Below are 22,692 nucleotides of genomic sequence, written 5' to 3' on the forward strand. Positions count from 1 at the left end.
TGCTTTGGGGAATCATTTCTATGGAAATAATGTGAAATGTAATGAATGGTTTATGTACATTGATATTCATTAATGCAATATTTCTAATATGCAATCCCCTGACAAAAACAAAACAAAAGGATAAATTTAACTTCAGTGTCCAGTAATAGTTGAGTGGTTGAAAATACAGGGTCGGTTGTCAGAGAGCTGTGTGAGTTGGCCACAGAAACACTTCAGGTCTCATTCGTAAAATGGAGTTAATAATACTTCCCACATAAGCACTCAGAAGGATTAAATAAAATTTTATATGTAAAACATACCTCAAATACCACAATAAGAATCAATGCATAATATAGGGAATTCCCTGGTGGTCCAGTGGTTAGGACTCCATGCTTTCACTGCTGAGGGCTGGGGTTCAGTCCCTGGTCAGGGAACTAAGATCCCACAAACTGGTGGTGCAGCCCCAAAAAAAATTGTTGCATAATAGATATATACATGGAGTATTATATAGATTATTATATAGCCGATTAAAACAGCATAGATATAGAATATTAAAAATTGTATCACAAGAAAATTCATCTGCTGTTAAATGAGCACAAAATTGTGTTTATAGTGTGGTTTCAATTTTATAATGTATATATGCATTAAAATACATTGAGAAGCCAATGGTTGTTATATCTGGTCATTGCAGGTGGTTGTTATTTTATCCTTTGTACATGTTCTTGTTTTCAGATTATCTATCTGGTATAATCATTTTCATATAGATCAGGGATCAGTAAACCTTTTCTTAAAGGGCCAGTTAGTAAATATTTTAGGCTTTTTAGGCCTTATGATCTCTGTCTTCACTACTCAGCTCTGCTATAGAGAAAGCAGTCATAGATAACATATAAATGATGGTGTGACTGTGCTCTGATAAAACTGTACAAAAACAGGTGGCAAGCTAGCCCTAGTTTGTAGACCCTTGCTCTAGATAATGATAAATACATGCTGTATTAAAAAACATTTTTTTTAAGGTGGTGTAGCAAAAATCAAGAAAAGAGGAATTTTCCTAGTGGTGGGTGGGGATGTAGAAGGTGAAGAAGGCTTGCACAATGTTTCATGGACAAGAGAGAACAGAGCAATTATGGGGGAAAATAGGAAGTAATCCCTTGGTAGAAGGAATCAAGCTGGTGGGGTTTTCTATGAAAAGGAAAGAACGAGAGCAAACTATATACACATAATTTTATCTCACTGGATTTGCCCTGAAAGCTTTTGGCCCATTTCCCATGGCATACTGAGGCAGCAGGAGACTCTCAGGATGACTGCAAAGCCAGTTAGAGAACAACCTTGGAGTTTATCACCAAGTCAGTCATGGAAAGTGCTGGTACCCTAGGCCTCCATCCAGCATCCCAAAAAAGGGCCCAGTGACCTCTACTCAGTGGCACCCTGGCACACTAATGCCTCATTTCTCTTAAATAATTCTGAGTAACAGAAAATACTTATTATTGAGCCAAAATCCTCTGCCCACTAGTTTTTTTCCGGACTTGGAGCAAGTACCTCTGCCACCTTTCAGATTTTAAATATTTGAAGCCATGATCATGGTCCTTTCTTTCCATCCTAGAAATCCTCAAAACACAGGTTTCCTAGAGCAGAAGTTGCAAATTGGAGATTTACAGTTATGCCTGGCTGGGCCCACTGAGTATTGTAAAATCATTAAATTCACTTAGTAAAAAAAAATCCTGAAATCATAAAATTTCTCTTAAATATCGAGTCTTTTGGTTTTCTTAGAAAAATCAGAAGAATTACTAACATTGGATCACCATCCACATGCCAACAATTGGCTTGAAGCTGACTAACGACAAGCATGAGCTCCCGGTTCAGTCCCCCTACCCGCCCCCCCCAACCCTGAAACCCACATCTGCCTGGACCCCAAGGATATCCGAGTTTCCTGCCCTGATCTAGATGAGCTAGCAAAGGACGCTGCAGAGCACTGAGCCAGGAGCCCAGAGACAGCTTCCCATCCCAGGTTTAATAAATGCAAGTTCTGTGACCCTGGAGCTGGCTGTTTCATCACGTGAAATATTAGGGGGTTAAGTGGGATATAGCTTAGGTTCCTTGCCCAGCCAGCATTCCATGAATCTATAAATGGCTTAGCTAATTTTCAAATCTCACTGAGCTCATTGCCTGAAAAATGCCTGAAGTCATGAGTTCCACCTGCTAATAGCACTTTGAAAAAAAATAGATTTGAAAAATAAAATATCTGGATCTCTCAAAAGCAATTTGCAAATTCATACCAAGATATGCTAAATGTAAAAACAAAGCCATTCACTCTTTTGCCTCTAAAATGAAATTTCAAAGGCGAGAGTTCTAAAAATTAAGAAAACAATCCTGTCCCAAAGCTTAATGTTTCTGTAAAAGTAGCGCATCAATTACACTATTCAGTCGAGACAAATGAACCCCGGAAAAGGGGAGAGGTCAGGACCGCAGAACTATGGGTGAGCTTGACACTTCTCCCACCCAATTCCTACCCTCCCCAATCACTCCCACTCCCATACAATGTAGGTTTAGATTTGTTTTGTTTCTCTTGCCGTAAACCCTGAACTTTCTCTATCCAGCTGAAATCCTTCATTCAATGCTTTCTCCAAGAAACTAAAAAGTATGCCAGGTTAGCGTGATCTACACCATTAAAGCAAGAGCAAGACGCAGACCTCTAGAGAGAAGCGTCTGGCCTTTGGTCATCTTGCTTCCTCTCCCCTGCCCACCAGCATCCCACCCCACCTGAAGAGCTTCAATATCACTATGTCACAGCATAAGGTAGGCAAGCAGGCTGGGGCCTGGCATTCAGTGGTGTCTGTGAATATCAGACACCACTTGTGCACCAAGCCAGGCCATTCACTTCACCTGGTCCTGGGAGCCTGTGGGTCCTGAGCAGGTGGTGAGTCTGATAAGAAAAAAAAAAAAGTGCTTCTTGTTCCAGAAGATTCTCTGGATCAGTGGGAAAAGGAAAATTTGTGGCAAAGCTTCAAGTCAGGAGGGGAGCATGTTCCTACAAAAGTGAGCTCTCAGGTTACAGACTCAGTGTCTCGGCCCTAAGGTGCCGGAGATCAAGGACAGGAGCATTCAGCTTTGGTAAAATTAAGCTTAATCAAAGAATATCACAGTGAGTGAGTTCTAAGTCCCTGACAAGGGTGATGTCTGTTTAATGACCAGGAAGCAATACTGTACATTTGAGGACCTCACTCCAAGAATGTGACTGTGTATCTATTCACCATGGTAATCTAGTTCCCAGTCCACTGTCTGGTATATAATAGATGCTCCATTAACAGTGTGAAAAATAAAATAATCACTCTTAAAGGACACAACTTTTTCAGTTTGCCTTCTACAACTGGATGATTCTCCACGGCAGGGATTTAATTCTGCTTTGTCTTTTGCACATTTTCACCTTAAACTGTAAGCAGATTTGTCTGGATGGAAAAATCTCACACACAACAAAAACACTCTTATAATACTCATATAATAGTATGTATATATTATACTATACGCACAACATCAATACTCATATAACAGAAGCTTAAGAAATGTCTTCTGAGTGAAGGAGTAATTGAAAATTACTGGAAAACAGTTAACAAGGATTTAAAATATATATATACATATATTTCTGTCATATATATTTGTATATATTCTCATATATAAATGTGTGTATACATACATATAATGAATTTTTATTTTTGTTTGTGATCCAACAGTCACTTGGTCAAATTTCTCATTAGAAGCCTGAAGCCTCCTCTTTTTAAATTTTTTTAATTTTTAATTTTTTTTAATTGGAGTATGGTTCCTTTACAACGTTGTGTTAGTTTCTGCTGTACAGCAAAGTGAATCAGCCACACATATACATACATCCCCTCTTCCTTGGATTTGCTTCCCATTTAGGTCACCACCAAGCATTCAGTAGAGTTCCCTGTGCTATACAGTCTGTTCTCTTAGTTCCTTATTTTATACATAGTAGTGTATATGTGTCAATCCCAATCTCCCAATTCATCCCACCACCCCCCCTTGGTATCCACACGTCTGTTCTCTACATCTGTGTCTCTATTTCTGTTTTGCAAATAAGTTCATCTATACCATTTTTCTAGCTTCCACATATATGCGTTAATATACAATATTTGTTTTTCTCTTTCTGACTTACTTCACTCTGTGTGACAGTATGCATATGGTGATATTTTTCCTCTATCCTGGGAGAAGGATGAAAATAACAATTTGTGACTTTCAACTCTTTTTCTCAGGGATGTCACATCATGATTTGAATGTATGTTTCTAAGAAAGATAAATTTTACTTGCTTGCAACAAAAGGATGGTGAATGTTCGCAAAATTCCTGTGGGAGATATCTCATCAGAAACTGTGCCAGGTTGCCATTGCAAGTTTCGTAAAGATGGGGAGTAGCATTGCCAATAAGGCCCCCATTGAAATTGTGAGTGGATAACCTCACTGTCAATTATTTCTACCACTGCAGAGATTCTGAGACACACTGACCACTTCATCGTTCCAAGTAGACACCAGGTTTAAGCAAGAATCCCAAGCACAGCCCACCAAAGTCAAGGGTCCACATCTGCTCAGGTATCTGCATTTGCAAAATGAATGGACCACACAAGCAGAAAGAGAACCAGTGTGGGAACAAATACATGTTGTCTCCTGTTGCAGAGTCTCTGAGTCCTTTGAAATTCTGCTGTTTCTACTTTGGTGCTTCTTTCAAATGATCTAAAAAGTTAGGCTTCTTCTGAAGAAGGAAGTCCCTCAGGCAGTATTGGTAAGGAAGCAACACTGGTGAGCATCACCAGTGTTAGAAAAGAATAACAGGGCTTCCCTGGTGGCGCAGTGGTTGGGGGTCTACCTGCCGGTGCGGGGGACGCGGGTTCGAGCCCTGGTCTGGGAAGATCCCACGTGCCGAGGAGCGGCTCGGCCCGTGAGCCACAATTACTGAGCCTGCGCGTCTGGAGCCTGTGCTCGGCAACGAGAGGCCGAGATAGTGAGAGGCCCGCCCACTGCAATGAAGAGTGGCCCCCGCACCGCGATGAAGAGTGGCCCCCACTTGCCGCAACTAGAGAAAGCCCTCGCACAGAAACGAAGACCCAACAAAGCCATACATACATACATACATACATACATAAAAAGAATGTAAGCAGACAAGAATAGCATTTAAAAAAAAAAAAGTTAAAGAAAAGAAAAGGATAACAGGTGTTCTTACTTCAGCTCTGACACCATTCATGGAAGAAAACAAGTTCCCTGTCCAACTGTGTGATCTCAGGAAAGCCTCTCCAGCCCGCAGGTTTGCTCATTCATATAACAAGGATATTGGAAATTGAAGATACCATCCAGCTGTAAACTGCATTCTGTCTTTAAGTAGTTATTGTGTTCTGTTACCGAGCACTGTTCTTGGCACTTAGGAGAATCAATGAACAAAGCAGATAGAAATTCCTGTCCTGTAGAGTTCACCTCTTCCTCGTTCTACTTACCATTATGATACGCATTCCATGGATGCACACGATGTATAATGCTGCTCCAGAAGTAATAAAATACAGACCTTCTCAACTCATTCATTTAACATTCAGAGAAGTACCTGCAGTGGCTTATACTGGGACAAGTGTCTTCAGCATACTAAGATAAATGTGACACAGTCTTAACCTTGGGGAGTCATCATTTGGTAGGGAGACTGAAAGGCAGGAGAGTTAGTCACGAGCATACAATGATACCCATCACAGGGGAGCTCAGTGTGGGAGAGTCATACCTATTGGGAGACTGAGTGATGGCTTCTGTTACAAGGGGAGGTTTAGGCTAGATCTTAAAAATGGGTACATTTATAGAGTGGGGAATCTAAGAGTAGAAAAAGCATAAGGAAAAAAGTACATATTTATAGGAAAGCACAGAGCATGTTTAGAGAAATGGAAAAAAGATCCATTTGGCTGTCGCTGAAGTCAAATGGTACACTGGGCACAGGGGTGGCCACAACCCACATACCTATGAGGCCAGCCTGGGGAGCTGGTTCTTTATTGCATAGACTTTGGCAGCTCCCAGGGTTTTGAACACAGGAATGACAGGCTCACATTGAAGATGACAAAGTCAAGTGGCCCAGAGGAGGCAGAGACCAGAGGGCAGAGAGCAGTTTTATCAAGTCCTGGCAACAACAGTAACAACGTAGGAGGGGATATGGGGATATAAGTATATGTATAGCTGATTCACTTTGTTATACAGAAGAAACTAACACAACAATGTAAAGTAATTATACTCCAATAACGATGCTAAAAAACAAAACAGAACAAAAACATAGGAGGGGCCAATTCAACAATAACTGAGTGACCAGTGGCTGCCTGTTGGATGTTGAGGAGGAAGCAAAGACAAGCTGGAGCTCTAACTGTCAGAGAACACCAGCCAGGATAAACAACACAGAGACCCAGTACCAACAAAATGCCCAGTAATGAAGAAACCAACCCCCACCTTGAGGAGTGGGGGAAATAGTTATGGAAAAGAAAAAGTATTCTCAGAGGATCCAGAAGCCTAAAACTACCATCCAAACTCGAATCCAGCAGATTCTAAAGGGATTTTTATCCTGTAAAGGATGTCCATTATGTTCCAAGCACTGTTCCAGGCACTGGGCAAAGAGACAGGTCCCTGATTGAATAAGTTTACAAGTTTGACAATAGACACATAAGAAAGAAAATACATAACAACGGATTGGTTCAAGATGGCCGAGTAGAAGGACATGCGCTCACTCTCTCTTGTGAGAGCACCAGAATCACAACTAACTGCTGAACAATCATTGACGGGAAGACACTGGAACTCACCAAAAAAGATACCCCACATGCAAAGACAAAGAAGAAGTTGCAATGAGACGGTGGTGAAACAGGAGGGAAGGAGGCAGGGCACAACGTTTGAAAGAATGACATAGCCAGAGGACATGACATAAACTGATTAGAACCAAATGGATCCAAGATGGTGGATGAGTCGACTTTTTCCACTACACCTTGAGTCTCAGAATCAGGCAGCTCACATCAGCAAGCTAAATGACACACCCACAGGCACCATGACAGTTCCAAGACCGACCATAAGGACCAAAAAGTGGGCAATGGCCCAATTCCTGGAAATCCCTGTCCCTTCCTAAAATAGCTGGAATACTCCTCCCACTCATTAGCCTATGAAATTACCCACTCTTATAAAAACTGACAACCCCATACCCTGGTGCCTTTCTCGTCTTCTGAGATGGCCCACACTTTGTCTGTGGAGTGTGTTTCTCTCTAAAAAAATCCACTTCTTACCTATCACTTTGTCTCTCACTGAATTCTTTCTGCAATGAGACATCAAGAACTTGAGCTTCATTAAGTCATGAAACCAGGTGTGTGATCTCAGTTGGAAGACTGTGGGTTTTGGCTGGGTTTGAGTCCCAGCCGTGTCGGTTCTAGTCCCAATCAGGATTTTGGTCAGGTTCAAGTCCAAATCTGAGGTGCACAGTTTCAGTAGGAGGGGCGCAATCACAATAAAATCAAATCCCGTAACTGCTGGGTGGGTGACTCACAAACTGGAGAACAATAATACCACAGAAGTCCACCCACTGGAATGAAGGTTCTGAGCCCAACGTCAGGCTTCCCAACCTGGGGGTCCGGCAACGGGAGGAGGAATTCCTGGAGAATCAGACTTTGAAGGCTAGCAGAATTTGACTGCAGGACTTTGACAGGACTGGGGAAATAGAGACTCCAATCTTGGAGGGCACACACAAGTAGTGTGCACATTGGGACCCAGGGGGAAGGAGCAGTGAATGCATAGGAGACTGAACCAGACCTACCGGATAGTGTTGGAGGGTCTCCTCACTGTGGGGACAAGGACACTGGCAGCAGAAGTTCTGGGAAGTACTCCTTGGCATGAGCCCTCCTGGGGTCTGCCATTAGCCCCACCAAAGAGTCTGTAGCCTCCAGTGCTTGGTCACCTCATGCCAAACAACCAACAGGGAGGGAACTCAGCCCCACCCATCAGCAGACAAGTGGATTAAAGTTTTACTGAGCTCTGCCCACCAGAGCAACACCCAGCTCTACCCACTACCAGTCCCTCCCATCAGGAAGCTTGCACAAGCCTCTTAGATAGCCTCATTCACCAGAAGGAAGACAGCAGAAGCAAGAAGAACTACAGTCCTGCAGGCTGTGGACAAAAACCACATTCACAGAAAGACAGACAAGATGAAAAGGCAGAGGCCTATGTACCAGATGAAGGAACAAGATAAAACCCCAGAAAAACAACTAAATGAAGTGGAGATAGGCAACATTCCAGGAAAAGAATTCAGAATAATGATAGTGAAGATGATTCAGGACCTCGGAAAAAGAATGGAGGCAAAGATCGAGAAGATGCAAGAAATATTTAACAAAGACCTCGAAGAATTAAAGAACAAACACTTAGAAGAATTAAAGAACAAACAGAGATGAACAAAACAATAACTGAAATGAAAAATACACTAGAAGGAATCACTAGCAGAATAACTGAGGCAGAAGAATGGATAAGTGACCTGGAAGACAGAATGGTGGAATTCACTGTCATGGAACAGAATAAAGAAAAAAGAATGAAAAGAAATGAGGACAGCCTAAGTGACCTCTGGGACAAAATTAAATGCACCAACATTAGCATTACAGGGGTCTCAGAAGGAGAAGAGAGAGAGGAAGGACCCGAAAAAATATTTGAAGAGATTATAGTAGAAAACTTCCCTAACATGGGAAAGGAAATAGCCACCCAAGTCCAGGAAGCGCAGAGAGTCCCAGGCAGGATAAACCCAAGGAGAAACACGCCGAGACACATAGTAATCAAATTGACAAAAGTTAAAGACAAAGAAAAATTATTAAAAGCAACAAGGGAAAAACAACAAACAACATACAAGGGAACTCCCATAAGCTTAACAGCTGATTTCTCAGCTGAAATGCTACAAGCCAGAAGGGAGTGGCATGATATACTTAAAGTGATCAAAGGGAAGAACCAACAACCAAGATTACTCTACCCAGCAAAGATCTCATTCAGATTCAACAGAGAAATCAGAAGCTTTACAGACAAGCAAAAGCTAAGAGAATTCAGCACCACCAAACCAGCTCAACAAATGCTAAAGGAACTTCTGTAAGTGGGAAACACAAGAGAAGAAAAGAACCTACAAAAACAAACCGAAAACAATTAAGAAAATGGTCATGGGAACATACATATCGATAATTACCTTAAACGTGAATGGATTAAATGCTCCAACCAAAAGACACAGGCTCGCTGAATGGATACAAAAACAAGACCCATATATATGCTGTCTACAAGAGACCTACTTCAGACCTAGGGACACATACAGACTGAAAGTGAGGGGATCAAAAAAGACATTCCATGCAAATGGAAATCAAAAGAAAGCTGGAGTAGCAATTCTCATATCATACAAAATAGACTTTAAAATAAAGAATGTTACAGGAGACAAGGCAGGACACTACATAATGATCACGGGATCAATCCAAGAAGAAGACATAACAATTATAAATATATATACACCCAACATAGGAGCACCTCAATACATAAGGCAACTGCTAACAGCTATAAAAGAAGAAATCGACAGTAACACAATAGCGGGGGACTTTAACACCTCACTTACACGAATGAACAGATTATCCAGACAGAAAATTAACAGATGAATGGACAAAGAAGATGTGGTACATATATACAATGGAATATTACTCAGCCAGAAAAAGGAATGAAATTGAGTTATTTGTAGTGAGGTGGCTGGACCTAGAGTCTGTCACACAGAGTGAAGTAAGTCAGAAAGAGAAAAACAAATACCATAGGCTAACACATACATATGGAATCTAAAAAAAAAAATGGTTCTGAAGAACCTAGGGGCAGGACAGGAATAAAGACACAGACGTAGAGAATGGACTTGAGGACACAGGGAAGGGGAAGGGTAAGCTGGGATGAAGTGAGAGAGTGGCATGGACTTATATATACTACCAAATGTGAAATAGATAGCTAGTAGGAAGCAGCCGCATAGCACAGGGATATCAGCTCAGTGCTTTGTGCCCACCTAGAGGGGTGGGATAGGGACGGTGGGAGGGAGATGCAAAGGAAGGAGATATGGGGATATATGTATGTGTATAGCTGATTCACTTTGTTAAAAAGCAGAAACTAACACACCATTGTAAAGCAATTTTACTCCAATAAAGATGTTTAAAAAAAGAAACACAAGATTTAAATGACACAATAGACCAGATAGATCTAATTGATATTTATAGGAAATTCTATCTAAAAACAGCAGATTACGCTTTCTTCTTAAGTGCACACGGAATATTCTCCAGGATAGATCACATCTTGGGTCACAAATCAAGCCTCTATAAATTTAAGAAAATTGAAATCATATCAAGCATCTTTTCCGACCACAATGCTACGAGATTAGAAGTAAATTACAGGGAAAAAACGTAAAAAACACAAACACATGGAGGATAAACAATACGTTACTAAATAACCAAGAGATCACTGAAGAAATTAAAGAGGAAATCAAAAAATACCTAGAGACAAATGACAACGAAAACACGATGATCCAAAACCTATGGGATGCAGCAAAAGCACCTCTAAGAGGGAAGTTTATAGCTCTACAAGCCTACCTCAAGAAACAAGAAAAATCTCAAATAAACAATCTAACCTTACACCTAAGGGAACTAGAGAAAGAAGAACAAACAAAACCCAAAGTTAGTAGAAACAAAGAAATTATAAAGATCAGAGCAGAAATAAATGAGATAGAAACAAAGAAAACAATAGCAAAGATCAATAAAACTAAAAGCTGGTTCTTTGAGAAGATAAACAAAGCTGATAAACCCTTAGCCAGACTCATCAAGAAAAAGAGGGAGAGGACTCAAGTCAATAAAATTAGAAATGAAAAAGGAGAAGTTACAACGGACACTGCAGAAATACAAAGCATCCTAAGAGACTACTACAGGCAACTCTATGCCAATAAAATGGACAACCTGGAAGAAATGTACAAATTCTTAGAAAGGTATAATCTTCCAAGACTGAACCAGGAAGAAATAGAAAATATGAACAGACCAATCACAAGTAATGAAATTGAAACTGTGGTTAAAAATCTCCCAACAAACAAAAGTCCAGGACCAGATGTCTTCACAGCTGAATTCTATCAAACATTTAGAGAAGAGCTAACACCCAACTTTCTCAAACTCTTCCAAAAATTTGCAGCAGAAGGAACACCCCCAAACTCATTCTATGAGGTCACCATCACCCTGATACCAAAACCAGAAAAAGATACTACAAAAAGGAAAATTACAGACCAATATCACTGATGAATATAGATGCAAAAATCCTCAAAAAATACTAACAAACAGAATCCAACAGCACATTAAAAGGATCATACACCATGATCAAGTGGGATTTATCCCAGGACGCAAGGATTCTTCAATATATGCAAATCAATCAATGTGATACATCATATTAACATATTGAAGAATAAAAACCATACAATCATCTCAATAGATGCAGATAAATCTTTTGACAAAATTCAATGCCGATTTATGATAAAAACTCTCCAGAAAGTGGGCATAGAGGGAACAAACCTCAACATAATAAAGGCCAAAAAACGACAAACCCAAAGCAAAAATCATTCTCAATGGTGAAAAACTGAAAGCAGTCCCTCTAAGATCAGGAACAAGACAAGGATGTCCACTCCCACCACTATTATTCAACATAGTTTTGGAAGTCCAGGCCACAGCAATCAGAGAAGAAAAAGAAGTAAAAGGAATACAAATTGGAAAAGAAGAAGTAAAACTGTCACTGTTTGCAGATGACATGATATTATACATAGAGAATCCTAAAGATGCCACCAGAAAACTACTAGAACTAATCAATGAATTTGGTCAAGTTGCAGGATACAAAATTAACACACAGAAATCTCTTGCATTCCTATACACTAGCAACAAAAGATTAGAAAGAGAAATTAAGGAAACAATCCCATTCACCACTGCAACAAAAAGAATTAAATGCCTAGGAATAAACCTACCTAGGGAGACAAAAGACTTGTACTCAGAAAACTATAAGACACTGATGAAAGAAATCAAAGATGACAAACAGATGGAGAGATATACCATGTTCTTGGATTGGAAGAATGAATACTGTGAAAATGACTATACTACCCAAGGCAGTCTACAGATTCAATGCAATCCCTATCAAATTACCAATGGCATTTTTTACAGAAGTAGAGCAAAAAAATCTTAAAATTTGTATGGAGACACAAAAGACCTCGAATAGCCAAAGCAATCTTGAGGGAAAAAAATGGAGCCAGAGGAATCAGGCTCCCTGAGTTCAGACTATACTACAAAGCTACAGTAATCAAGACATTATGATACTGGCACAAAAACAGAAATATAGATCAACGGAACAGTATAGAAAGCCCAAAGATGTACCCACGCACCTATGGTCAACAATCTATGACAAAGGAGGCAAGGATATACAATGGAGAAAAGACAGCCTCTTCAATAAGCGGTGCTGGGAAAACTGGACAGCTACATGTAAAAGAATGAAATTAGAGCACTCCCTAACACTACACACAAAAATGAACGTCAAATGGATTAAAGACCTAAATGTAAGACCGGACACTACAAAACTCTTAGAGGAAAACATAGGCAGAACACTCTTTGACATAAATCACAGCAAGATCTTTTTTGACCCACCTCCTAGAGTAATGGAAATAAAAACAAAAATAAATAAATGGGACCTAATGAAACTTAAAAGCTTTTGTACAGCAAACGAAACTATAAACAAGATGAAAAGACAACCCTCAGAGTGGGAGAAAATATTTGCAAACAAATTAATGGACAAAGGATTAATCTTCAAAATATATAAACAGCTCATGTAGCTCAATATTAAAAAAATCAAACAACCCAATCAAAAAATGGGCAGAAGATCTAAATAGACATTTCTCCAAAGAAGACACACAGATAACCAAGAGGCACACGAAAAGCTGCTCAACATCACTAATTATTAGAGAAATGCAAATCAAAACTACAATGAGGTATCACCTGACACTGGTTAGAATGTGAATCATCAGAAAATCTACAAACAACAAATGCTGGAGAGGGTGTGGAGAAAAGGGAACCCTCTTGCACTGTTGGTGGGAATGTAAATTGATACAGCCACTATGAAGAACAGTATGGATGGTCCTTAAAAAAATAAAAATAGAATTACCATATGACCCAGCAATCCCACTACTGGGCATATACCCAGAGAAAACCATAATTCAAAAAGACACATGCACCCCAGTGTTCATTACAGTACTATTTACAATAGCCAGGTCATGGAAGCAACCTAAATGCCCATCGACAGGCAAATGGATAAAGAAGATGTGGTACATATATACAATGGAATATTACTCAGCCATAAAAACGAACGAAATTGGGTCATTTGTAGAGACGTGGATGGACCCAAGGACTGTCATACAGAGTGAAGTAAGTCAGAAAGAGAAAAACAAATACCGTATATTAACACATATAGGTGGAATCTAGAAAAATCGTATAGATGAACCTGTTTGCGAGGCAGAAATAGGGACACAGATGTAAAGAACAAACATATGGACACAAAGGGGGGAAAGCGGGGGTGGGGATGGTGGTGGTGGGATGATTTGGAAGATTGGGATTGACATATATACACTAATATGTATAAAATAGATAACTAATAAGAACCTGGTGTATTAAAAAATAAAATAAAATAAAATTCAAAAAAGAAAAAGAAAATACATAACAAAGCGGGTGGTCCTAAGGGGTGTGAGGAAAGAGGGGAGGTAGATGGCACAGTGTAAACAGAGGGTCAAGGAAAGCCTTCCTGAAGGTTTGTTATTTCATTAACTGAGGGGGCAACTCAGGGAGCTGGGAGAGATCCCCTCGGTCGGGGAAACAGCATGTGAGATGAGAATGTGTCTGGCATGTTCTGGGAAGAACAAGGAGATTGGGGACTGGGACCCGGTGAGCAGGATGAAGAGAGAGTGAGGCAGGAGCTGTAGGCCCAGTTATGCAGAGCCTTGGAGGCCAAGTAAGGGGTCTGGATTTCATTCTGAGCAGGATGGAACCATTGGGGGATTGTGGGCAAAGAAGTAACAGGGATTTGTGACTGTTTGTGTCGTGTTTACGCTACATGCCAACATTTAAAATAATGCCTGACACATAGGAGATATTTAGTCAATATTTATTGAATGAATGAATGATCATTTGGGCTGCTGTATAGAGACTAGATTGCAGATGGACAAGAAATGCAGGAAACTGGTTAGGAGTCAAGTGCAAAAGTCAAGCAATCGTGGTAGCTTAGTTAGGGGTGGTGGTCCTGGATGGAGCGGGTGAAGTGGAAGAAGAGTCATCTACTGAAAACTAGATTTGGGTGAGAGAGAGAGAGAGAGAGAAATCAGGGGACTCAAAGGCATTTGGCCTGAGCAACTGGAAAAACAGAGTTGCCGCTTACAGAGATCACTGGAGGGGAAGCAGGTTTGGGGAGCGAAAATCAGGAGTTGTGTTTTGCACTATAAATTTAAGAATGCGTGGCATTCACGGGGAGATGCTGGTGGTGGCATATTCAAGTCTGGCATTCCGGGAATGAGTCAGGACTCGGGAAATAAACTGGGGGTCATCAGTGTGAAGGCAGTATTGAGACCAAAGGCGGGAATATATAGGTACGAAGAGACCTGAGAATCGAGTCCTGCACAATTCCATCATGTAGAGGTCAAAATTCAGTAGGTCAGCAGGGATAAAACTTCAGGGGCCATCAAGAATGCCCGAGAAAGAAGACCCAAAGAGGCAGCAGGAAAACCTGGAGAGCCCAGTGTCCTAGAAGCCAGGGGCTCGAGAAAGAGGGAGTGGTCCTCGGTGTGAGATGCGGCTGAGAGATGGAGAACCGTCTTGTACTCCCCAGGGCAGACAGCACTGGTGACTGTCATGGGAAGAGTGGAAGGGATGGATGGGGACAGGAGCCTGGTTGGGGTGCTGCCGAGAAAGGCCGAGGGAGAGATGAGACAGGGGCACCAAGAGAGCCTCAAAGGAACGGACGGTGCTCTGGTCTCAGGCTGCATGGCGGGTATTTGTTTTGCTTTGCTTCATAATCTACCTGTGTGTTAAATGTGTTATTTGTCTAAATCAAACATTATACATTAAAATGTGTCTTAACAGCCTGAGATGGAGAGAGTGGAGAAACCCCATGTAGACCACTTTCTCGAGGCTTGTTCTAGAAGAGGAAACAGACCATCGATGATGGGGGGTGTGGAGTCAGGGGAGGGATCTGTAAGGTGTAATATGTTAACAGTGCACTTGTGCGCCCACTGTTTCCTTACCATGGTCCCCTTTAGCTGCAGGTGCTGTGCCTGGTCACTGACAGAGCAGACACGGAGGGCTGGGGGGAGGGGAGAGAATGCCAGCAAAACCCTCAAAACGATTTTTTTTTCCTCAACTTCAAAAAACTCACTGCCACAAAAATAACTTGTGCTCAAAATAGAGGGAAACGTTTGTTAATTAAGTAGTTTTAAGTTTTGATGGCAAAGGGGATTAGGAATAACAGTAAAGAAAAAGAGAAGTCCTTTTAAGGATAAAAATCTATTGATTGTGTTCTGTAGTTTTTCGGCTGGTCAGTGTATTACAGGAAGGAAGATGACGAATAGCTCGTGGGTCCATTAGCTTTGCTACTGACAGGAAGCAAGCAAGGTCTAATGTGTTCATTTCTAGTCTCCCCATCTTTTTCCCCCCTTAACCAGAATCTCTGAATTTCAATAATGTGTAGTACTGAGATTTCTGCTTCTGAAACTGCTGTGACTTAAACCCCAAAAGCAAAAGCAGGAAATGTTTGTACAAGTTAAGTGGGTGTCGATTTAAGGACAAAGTGATTGAATTACAATCCGCGGCCATGGATGTGAATTCTGGTCCTTATTTTTTTTTTTTCTTTCACACGCATGATATTTCCCTGACATCTGTGCAATACAAATAGATCTAGAAAGTGTGAAAGGGAAAATCTGCTCTACTAAATATATAAAAGGGACCCCGCATGAAGTCTCCATGATAACATTCGTCATCATGGGCACAGATGGCTTCCTTTCCCAGCTCTCCCCACCTGCCCCTCCTCCAATACCGGTTTCAGCTCCATCCACTGAATTCTCCCCAAGATACTGCAATGCCATAGATGCCTGATAGAGCCCATCTGTACAATATATCCTCATTTTTCAGTCTTCCTGTGTGCTTCAAACTTGGGGCCAATAAATCAGGTGGGTTCTGAACTAATCCTGTGAACAGCGCACATCACTTGTTGCTATGGAATCCAGATGTTTTCTCCAGTGACCTGGGAGCTTAGTGGTCCTTGTGATATCTTGCCAAGAAGCGGTGGTATTATTGTCATCCCACACCGACTACTTATTTTCCCTACGGTGCCCATGTTATAGAACGTGACAGCCACTTACCAATACCCACACGTCCAAATATTATGGAGTGAGATATATACAACATCTATCTAATGCCTTGTTTCCTGAAGTGTTTAAGGAGGCTTTAAGACAGAAAGGCCCAGTGGTCAGAAAGTCTGTGAGGCACACACAACTACTATAAGCCAAATGAGCCGACGAGCAGGTCTGCCTCTATCCCTCTTTGTATCTTAACTTGAGAAGCAAAGCTCACGAAGAAAGAAAAGGCTGAGACAAGGAGGAAAGTTCTGAGGCTTCGACACCTGCATTTGGTGGGGCAGGGTGGGCAGTGCTGCTAGAGGATATGTTTTATGGGTGGGACAGGAGGTCAGCAGAGTTAAGGAAGAACAAAACCAAGAAAGAGCAAGATGAGAAGCGGACAGAAATGGAAAGGGACGTTGCCGGATGGATCTCAGGGAATACTTCTGAATGCAAGAGTTAGTTACTCGGCTGGGAGACATACTCAACGACCAGAATACAAATGCTTTACAGTAGCTCTTGGAACCTTTGACCATCAAACCCTAAAACTCTAAACGTTTGATCCAGGAGTTGGAGATGGTGTGTTCTTCCACCACTGCCCTCCTCACTGGGATCAGGAACTGCCACAAACCTTTGCCTTTAATACAGCAAGTTTTACAAATCAGAAAGGATTACTATACTTATAAAGAAGAGTGTTGACAGAGGGCTCAGAGGGATTATTAGATAACCCGAAGCTGACACATGTGGCCTTAAGTATTTCTACTCTATATATCGCAAAGTTAAATTCTTGCTGATATTTTTTGCTCTCCAACTGGCACAATTGCATAAACCAAGAAAAACAATCACAGAATCATGGCGTTAATCCTTTGGGATTACCTGGCTCAACTCCCTACTTTTAAGGAGGAAGAAAGTAAACCTCAGAGAGGAAAAGTATCTTGATAAACACCCCTCTGAATATATCACACCTTTTTCTCTAAAAGTCCATGAATAGCCAACATGCCCAGGACTGAATTTTACAAATGGCACGTGGGCACTTAACTTCCTGGTTTCCTAACCATAACCTGTCCTGTTTTGTAAGATGGAAAGGAAGGAGGTGATGGGAGAGAAGCAGGGGTCTCTCTGATGGGAGATCCCATCACGGTGGGCTGGCCAGCAACAAGGGTGGTCTATGGGCTAACTGCTGGCTTGTTTCAGAAGCTCAGCTGAAGGTGGTTAAATGTGATTTGAACAAACAATGGGTCCATCAGTGAGTGGCTTTCCCTGGATGACTCCATCATCCTAGCAAGCTCTGGGTGGTGGGACCAAGACGTGGAGAGAAGGAGGGCTGAGGGGTGCTCATCTTTCCATGTAAGTGCAGGTAAGAGGACAAAGTGCTTGGGCTGGACACATTTCCTTCTAAGGCTACACCAAGAACAGAGCAGTGGTCAGCTTGGGGTTTCTCCACTCTCTCTGTCTCAGCTCGATTTTGTCAAAATGGACAATCCAGGTCTTAAAAAGTTAAAAAAAAAAATGCTTTTAGTTTAAAAAATAAAAATAAGTAAAAAAGAAAAGATTTAAAAAATAAAAATAAAACAAAAAATAAAGAGCCCCAACCTGCAGGATCTGAACTTGCAGTCTACATGGCTTTTTACTGAGGGTGGGGCTGGAATCTCTCTCTGCCTGGATTTGAGTCCCGGCTCACTGGTTCCCTTCAGCGTCTTACATAACCTCTCTGATTCGCCCATCTGATTCACGGAGGGAAGAATTCCCACCTACTTCCTGCCTAAACGAGTAGAGGACATTTTTCTGACCTGAAACCCACTCGGTCAATATTCCTGAGAACACACCATGCTCAGGGCAAAGTCTGAGGTGCCAGAGAGATGAGAGATGAATTTAACAATGCCCTTGTCCTCAAGAAGCTCACACCAGGAGTGACACCGGGGGACTGTGCCCATTCACAACTCATGTAACTGCAATATGATAGGTGATGCCTTAGCAGTGTGGACGAAAAGGCTGTGGGAAAACAAGACCGGAAGTGATACATTATGCTCGGCAGGTACTGTTATTCCAGGATGTTATTTTGTTTGTAACTTTAAAAAAAAAAAAAAAGAGCACACTATTGGGGAAAATTGTGTGGATGAGCATATATCAATAACCAAATACCCCAACTACCCCTAAATTGTAAAAATTGCTATAAGCACGTGAAAACACTTTGCTTGCCTGTTTAGAATAATTGTTGCCTTATCATTTTTATAACAGGCAACAGTCCTAGCAAGTTTTATGAGCAACACCAAATTCGATCAGGGAAAGTAAGTTGGATGCTATTGACAAATGCTATGTAGGATTAAACAGCTACCCAGAGTCTTTCATTCAAAGCATATAAACAAAATCAATAATTGGAAATAAGCTACATTCTCGATTATCCACAAAAGATGGGGCAGGAATCGATAATGAAGCCACGATAAGGAGAAAATCTGTTATCCAATTAATTCAACATTCTTCTCTGTTCCCTCCAATCCCCATTAAATCTCTTGATATAGTGGAAAGAAAAATGACCTGTTTGAATTGTTGGCTAATTGCATTTATGGGAAAAATGCAGATGCTGGGGTTAAAAAAATGCAGGTGTAAAAATAACCCGTAAATTCTATAATCAGTCCGTGGTTTGCTCGTATAGTTTTGGGCTATAGTTAGCCTTGCAAACTGGGTGACTTTTCTTACTTCTCTACCATTATCATACAATGCTGGAACCGGAAGGAACCACAGAAATCAGCTAGTCCAACTTACGTTACAGATGAGGAAGGGGACAGCAGAGGCTTGCCCTCCCATGGTCACATCTGGCCTTTTAGCATTTCCTATATTAACAGGCATTATCTGATGCAAGTACCGTAGAAGGTAAAACTTAAAACAATCTTCGATAACACCCATCCTTAAAAGCCAGAAGTGTAAAAGGAACTAAGTGATGTTATATGCACACATCTCAGCGGCTGCAGTCCCTCAATACTGATGCATTGATAGGCTGTTCCGGGCTTGGGACGTGGTCTCCTTACCCAGTCAGTAATGTCACAGTCTGAACAAACTTAGGCGATTCGCCTTCATGAAATAAGTACCCCAGACAAAAACAACTGGCATTCCACAAAGCTGCCAACTTGCACTAGCCTGGGATCCCAGAATTAGTCAGAACATGGTTTATTAAGCAAAACACTCTGAAGTCCAGCATGCCTGTAGGTCTAGGAATTAAAATAGTGCTATGTTGTCCCAATGCCACACTCCAGAGGAGGGAGCAAACAGGAGGGGGCAACAGGAAATTCTACCACACTCTCTCTCTCTACCAAACAGACACACACATCATACCAGGGTAGACATGTGGACTCTAATCCCTTCTTAGTGGAAAACACACATTTTCAAAATGAATCCCCGATCTAGGGTGAATTACCGTAAGAGCCACAGCCGGAGCTAGTCCGCTGATGAGAAACGCAGATCTGGCCACCTGCTTTGAGACGCCTTGGACCACGACACTGCCGGGATCTTTAAAGGCTGGCCTTTTCGGGTAGGGCATCTGCCCTCCTAAATCGCGTTTAAATCCCAGGAAAAGAGAGACGATGCCTCCCTTGGTCTTTGAACTATGCTGTTCTTCCTGTATCCATTTCTGCTGAACACAGCTTTACCTCTTCAAAGAGAAAAAAAATAAAAACAAGAGGAGAATTGCACCACTGCAGATCCCAAGAGAAGTAGGCACAAAACTACAGCAACGTCAAATAATATCTTCAGCAACTAGGAAAATCCCCACATGCTAGCTGGTGTCAGCCCAATGCAGACTGGGGCGCGCTGTGCCCGGAACCACAAGAAGCCGGGCAGCTCTGCAGCCTGTGTCCCTGCCAGCTCCCCCCACGCGCTGAAATTCGGCAGGAAGAACTTACGATGCCCAGCCTCTGTATGCAAGACAGACAGACAGATCACGCACCCACACGCTGCAAATCTGCCAAAGGGCCGGGACATCAAAGAGGCAGAGCCATCAGAAGCCTCTGGAGAAACGGGTGATGGAGGGGCCACAAGGTCTGAGCCCTCGGATTTTGCTGCATTGTCACGATCCAGGAATGTAGCGGCAGGAGCAAGCGCACCTCCAGCCAAAAATGGACCGGACGCGTTTTTTCCCAGCGGCTCCCTCCCCGCCTGTGTGCAGGGCGCAGTACGGTAGGCGAAATGACCGGCAGCTCCCGCTGAAACTCGGCTGGCAGGCCCGGCTGAGCGGCCGGGGACAAGGGAGGCGCTGGGGAAGCACCCACACCACGCATCCTCCCCGCCTGCCGCCACCCAGGGGAGCAGGGGCCGCACCTGCCACGCGCCCCCTGAGCCAGCCCCAGCGAGCGCCTCGGCTAAACCAGGGCATTGCCTGGGACACAATCGTCCAACCCAAAAGGGAGCCCGAGGCAAAGCCCAAACCCAGAGCTTTGGTTCGCAAGGGGTGGGTGTGGGCTGGGAAGGGGGATTACGTAGGTCTCTCCGCCCCCTCCCCTGATACCTCCTCACCACTGGGAGGGCGCCGGGGGGGAGGGAGAGGCGCCGCGAACCCGCTTGGGGGCTTCTTTGTTTCTCTCCGTGCCCGGCAGGAGGGCCCGGTGTGCCCGCCGTACCCAAGCCGGGGTCGCCACCCGGGGATGCCTGCCCAGCCCGGGTGGCGGCACGCCCCAAGCTGACAATTGAACCTCGCGGGAGAAGCAAGAGGGTGGGGAGGAGGGTGGATCCAGGGCCCTAGGGAGGGAGGGCGCTGACGGGGCCTCGGGAGCGGCGGGGAAGCCGCCCGGAGGAGGGCGGGGGAAGGGGCGGTAGGTAGAGTCCCCGCCCGGAGCCCGCTTACCTTGGCAGCCCCGGCCTGGGCACAGATCATGCTCCCATCCGCGCGCAGGTTGGAGCCGGGGGGCGCACGTGCCCTGCCTGGCGCGCCGGACGCTGGGGACCTGCCGGGGGCGGGGATGACCCGGACGCCCACCCGCTCTCGTAACGCTCCTGGTGCCGGGGGAGAGCGGCGTCCACGGCCACGGCGGAGGGGCGCGTATGACCTGGTGAGTGTGTGCGCGAGGAGAGGGCCGGCTGGGTCAGAGACGCACCGTATTCCTGCTCCAGCAACCGCGCCTGGTGCGCGGTAACGCGGCGCACTTCATCGCTTTATCCTCCCGCCCGCATCCCCTCCCTCCCTGCCTGCTCCTCTGTGGGTACCAGACTCCCGAACCAACCACAAGCCGGGCTCGCTCTCATTAGCGCTGCCCCGCCCTGCAGCCTCCGCGCACCCGCCTCCCTCGCCCCCGCCGTAAATATATATTGATTCTTGTTACCGCCGGTCCCATCCTTCCAACCCCCAGCACGCGTACTGGGCATATCCAGCCCCAGCCCCAGCCCTTTTGTGTGTGTGCAAACAGTGCGTTCAGAAAGGATGTGGTAGAGACACCCCAGCAGGTACCCTATGACAGGTGTTCTTGGCCGCTGTCTTACACACTTTCCTTATCTACGTTATGCACCGTTGTGAGCACTCACACATGTCTGGGCACCGTCCTGTATTTGCACCGCAAACACACGAAACAAACATGGTAATTACAAAGGCAAAGGATGAAAATCGCTCCCCGCCCCCCGAAAATCTATTGTTGGGCAAGACTAGCTTTCAAACTGGGTTTTACATTAAACTGCACACGGTGTCAGACTGCTGGAACTGGAAAGACATAACCTCCACAGTCTGTGATTTCCTCACCAAACTGCATTCTTCACAACGCTTTTTTTTATTTCTTCCATCTCCTGCCCAGCATCCTTTACATTAGATGTTTTTCACATCCTGAGAAGTTATCTTTATTCCCATAGGCCAGATGCAATCCTCCCTAAGCTAAACAAAAGACCCTGACTCCAGACTCCTGACTGAACACCAGAGGACAGACCTCCCAAGTCCCAGACTGTATGATGGGCTGCTTTTCAATGGCTCTCATTTCACTGACCCGCCTCTTGGTTTTGATTTCTCTCTCATGACCAGAACTTTCCAGAAGTGGAAACCTTGGAAGATGTGAAGACAGCTTCACCAGCTGTACCCCTTTCTCCAAGGAGGCACACACATCATCAAGCCTTCCCTTTCCGCATTCCCCTGGCGATGGGGGTGCCCAGGCCTCCGCCTTCCCTGAGAGACACCATCTCTTTGCCTGACGCCCTTAGATCTCAAACCTCAGCTAAGGATCCATGCAGGAAGCTGGGCACACATTTCTCCAAGAGATTTTTACACTTCAATTATTATCAACTCCTAGATGAAGAAAACCCTCCAAGAATAGAC

The 22,692-nt window shown here is 43.5% G+C and overlaps 1 protein-coding gene across 1 annotated transcript in view; it reads right to left on the minus strand.

Annotated features, from left to right (window-relative positions):
- HECW1 (HECT, C2 and WW domain containing E3 ubiquitin protein ligase 1) overlaps nt 1–21,499 on the minus strand; it is a 467,976-nt gene extending 446,477 nt beyond the window's left edge. The window contains exon 1 of the mRNA XM_082399702.1: nt 21,244–21,499. Within this exon, the coding sequence (XP_082255828.1) occupies nt 21,244–21,273 (30 nt within the window). The 5' untranslated portion in view covers nt 21,274–21,499. The remainder of the gene's footprint in view (nt 1–21,243) is intronic.
- Between the last annotated feature and the right edge of the window lie 1,193 nt (nt 21,500–22,692).

Source organism: Balaenoptera borealis, assembly GCF_965194805.1.
Source record: "Balaenoptera borealis genome assembly, chromosome: 7".
NCBI lineage: Eukaryota > Metazoa > Chordata > Mammalia > Artiodactyla > Balaenopteridae > Balaenoptera > Balaenoptera borealis.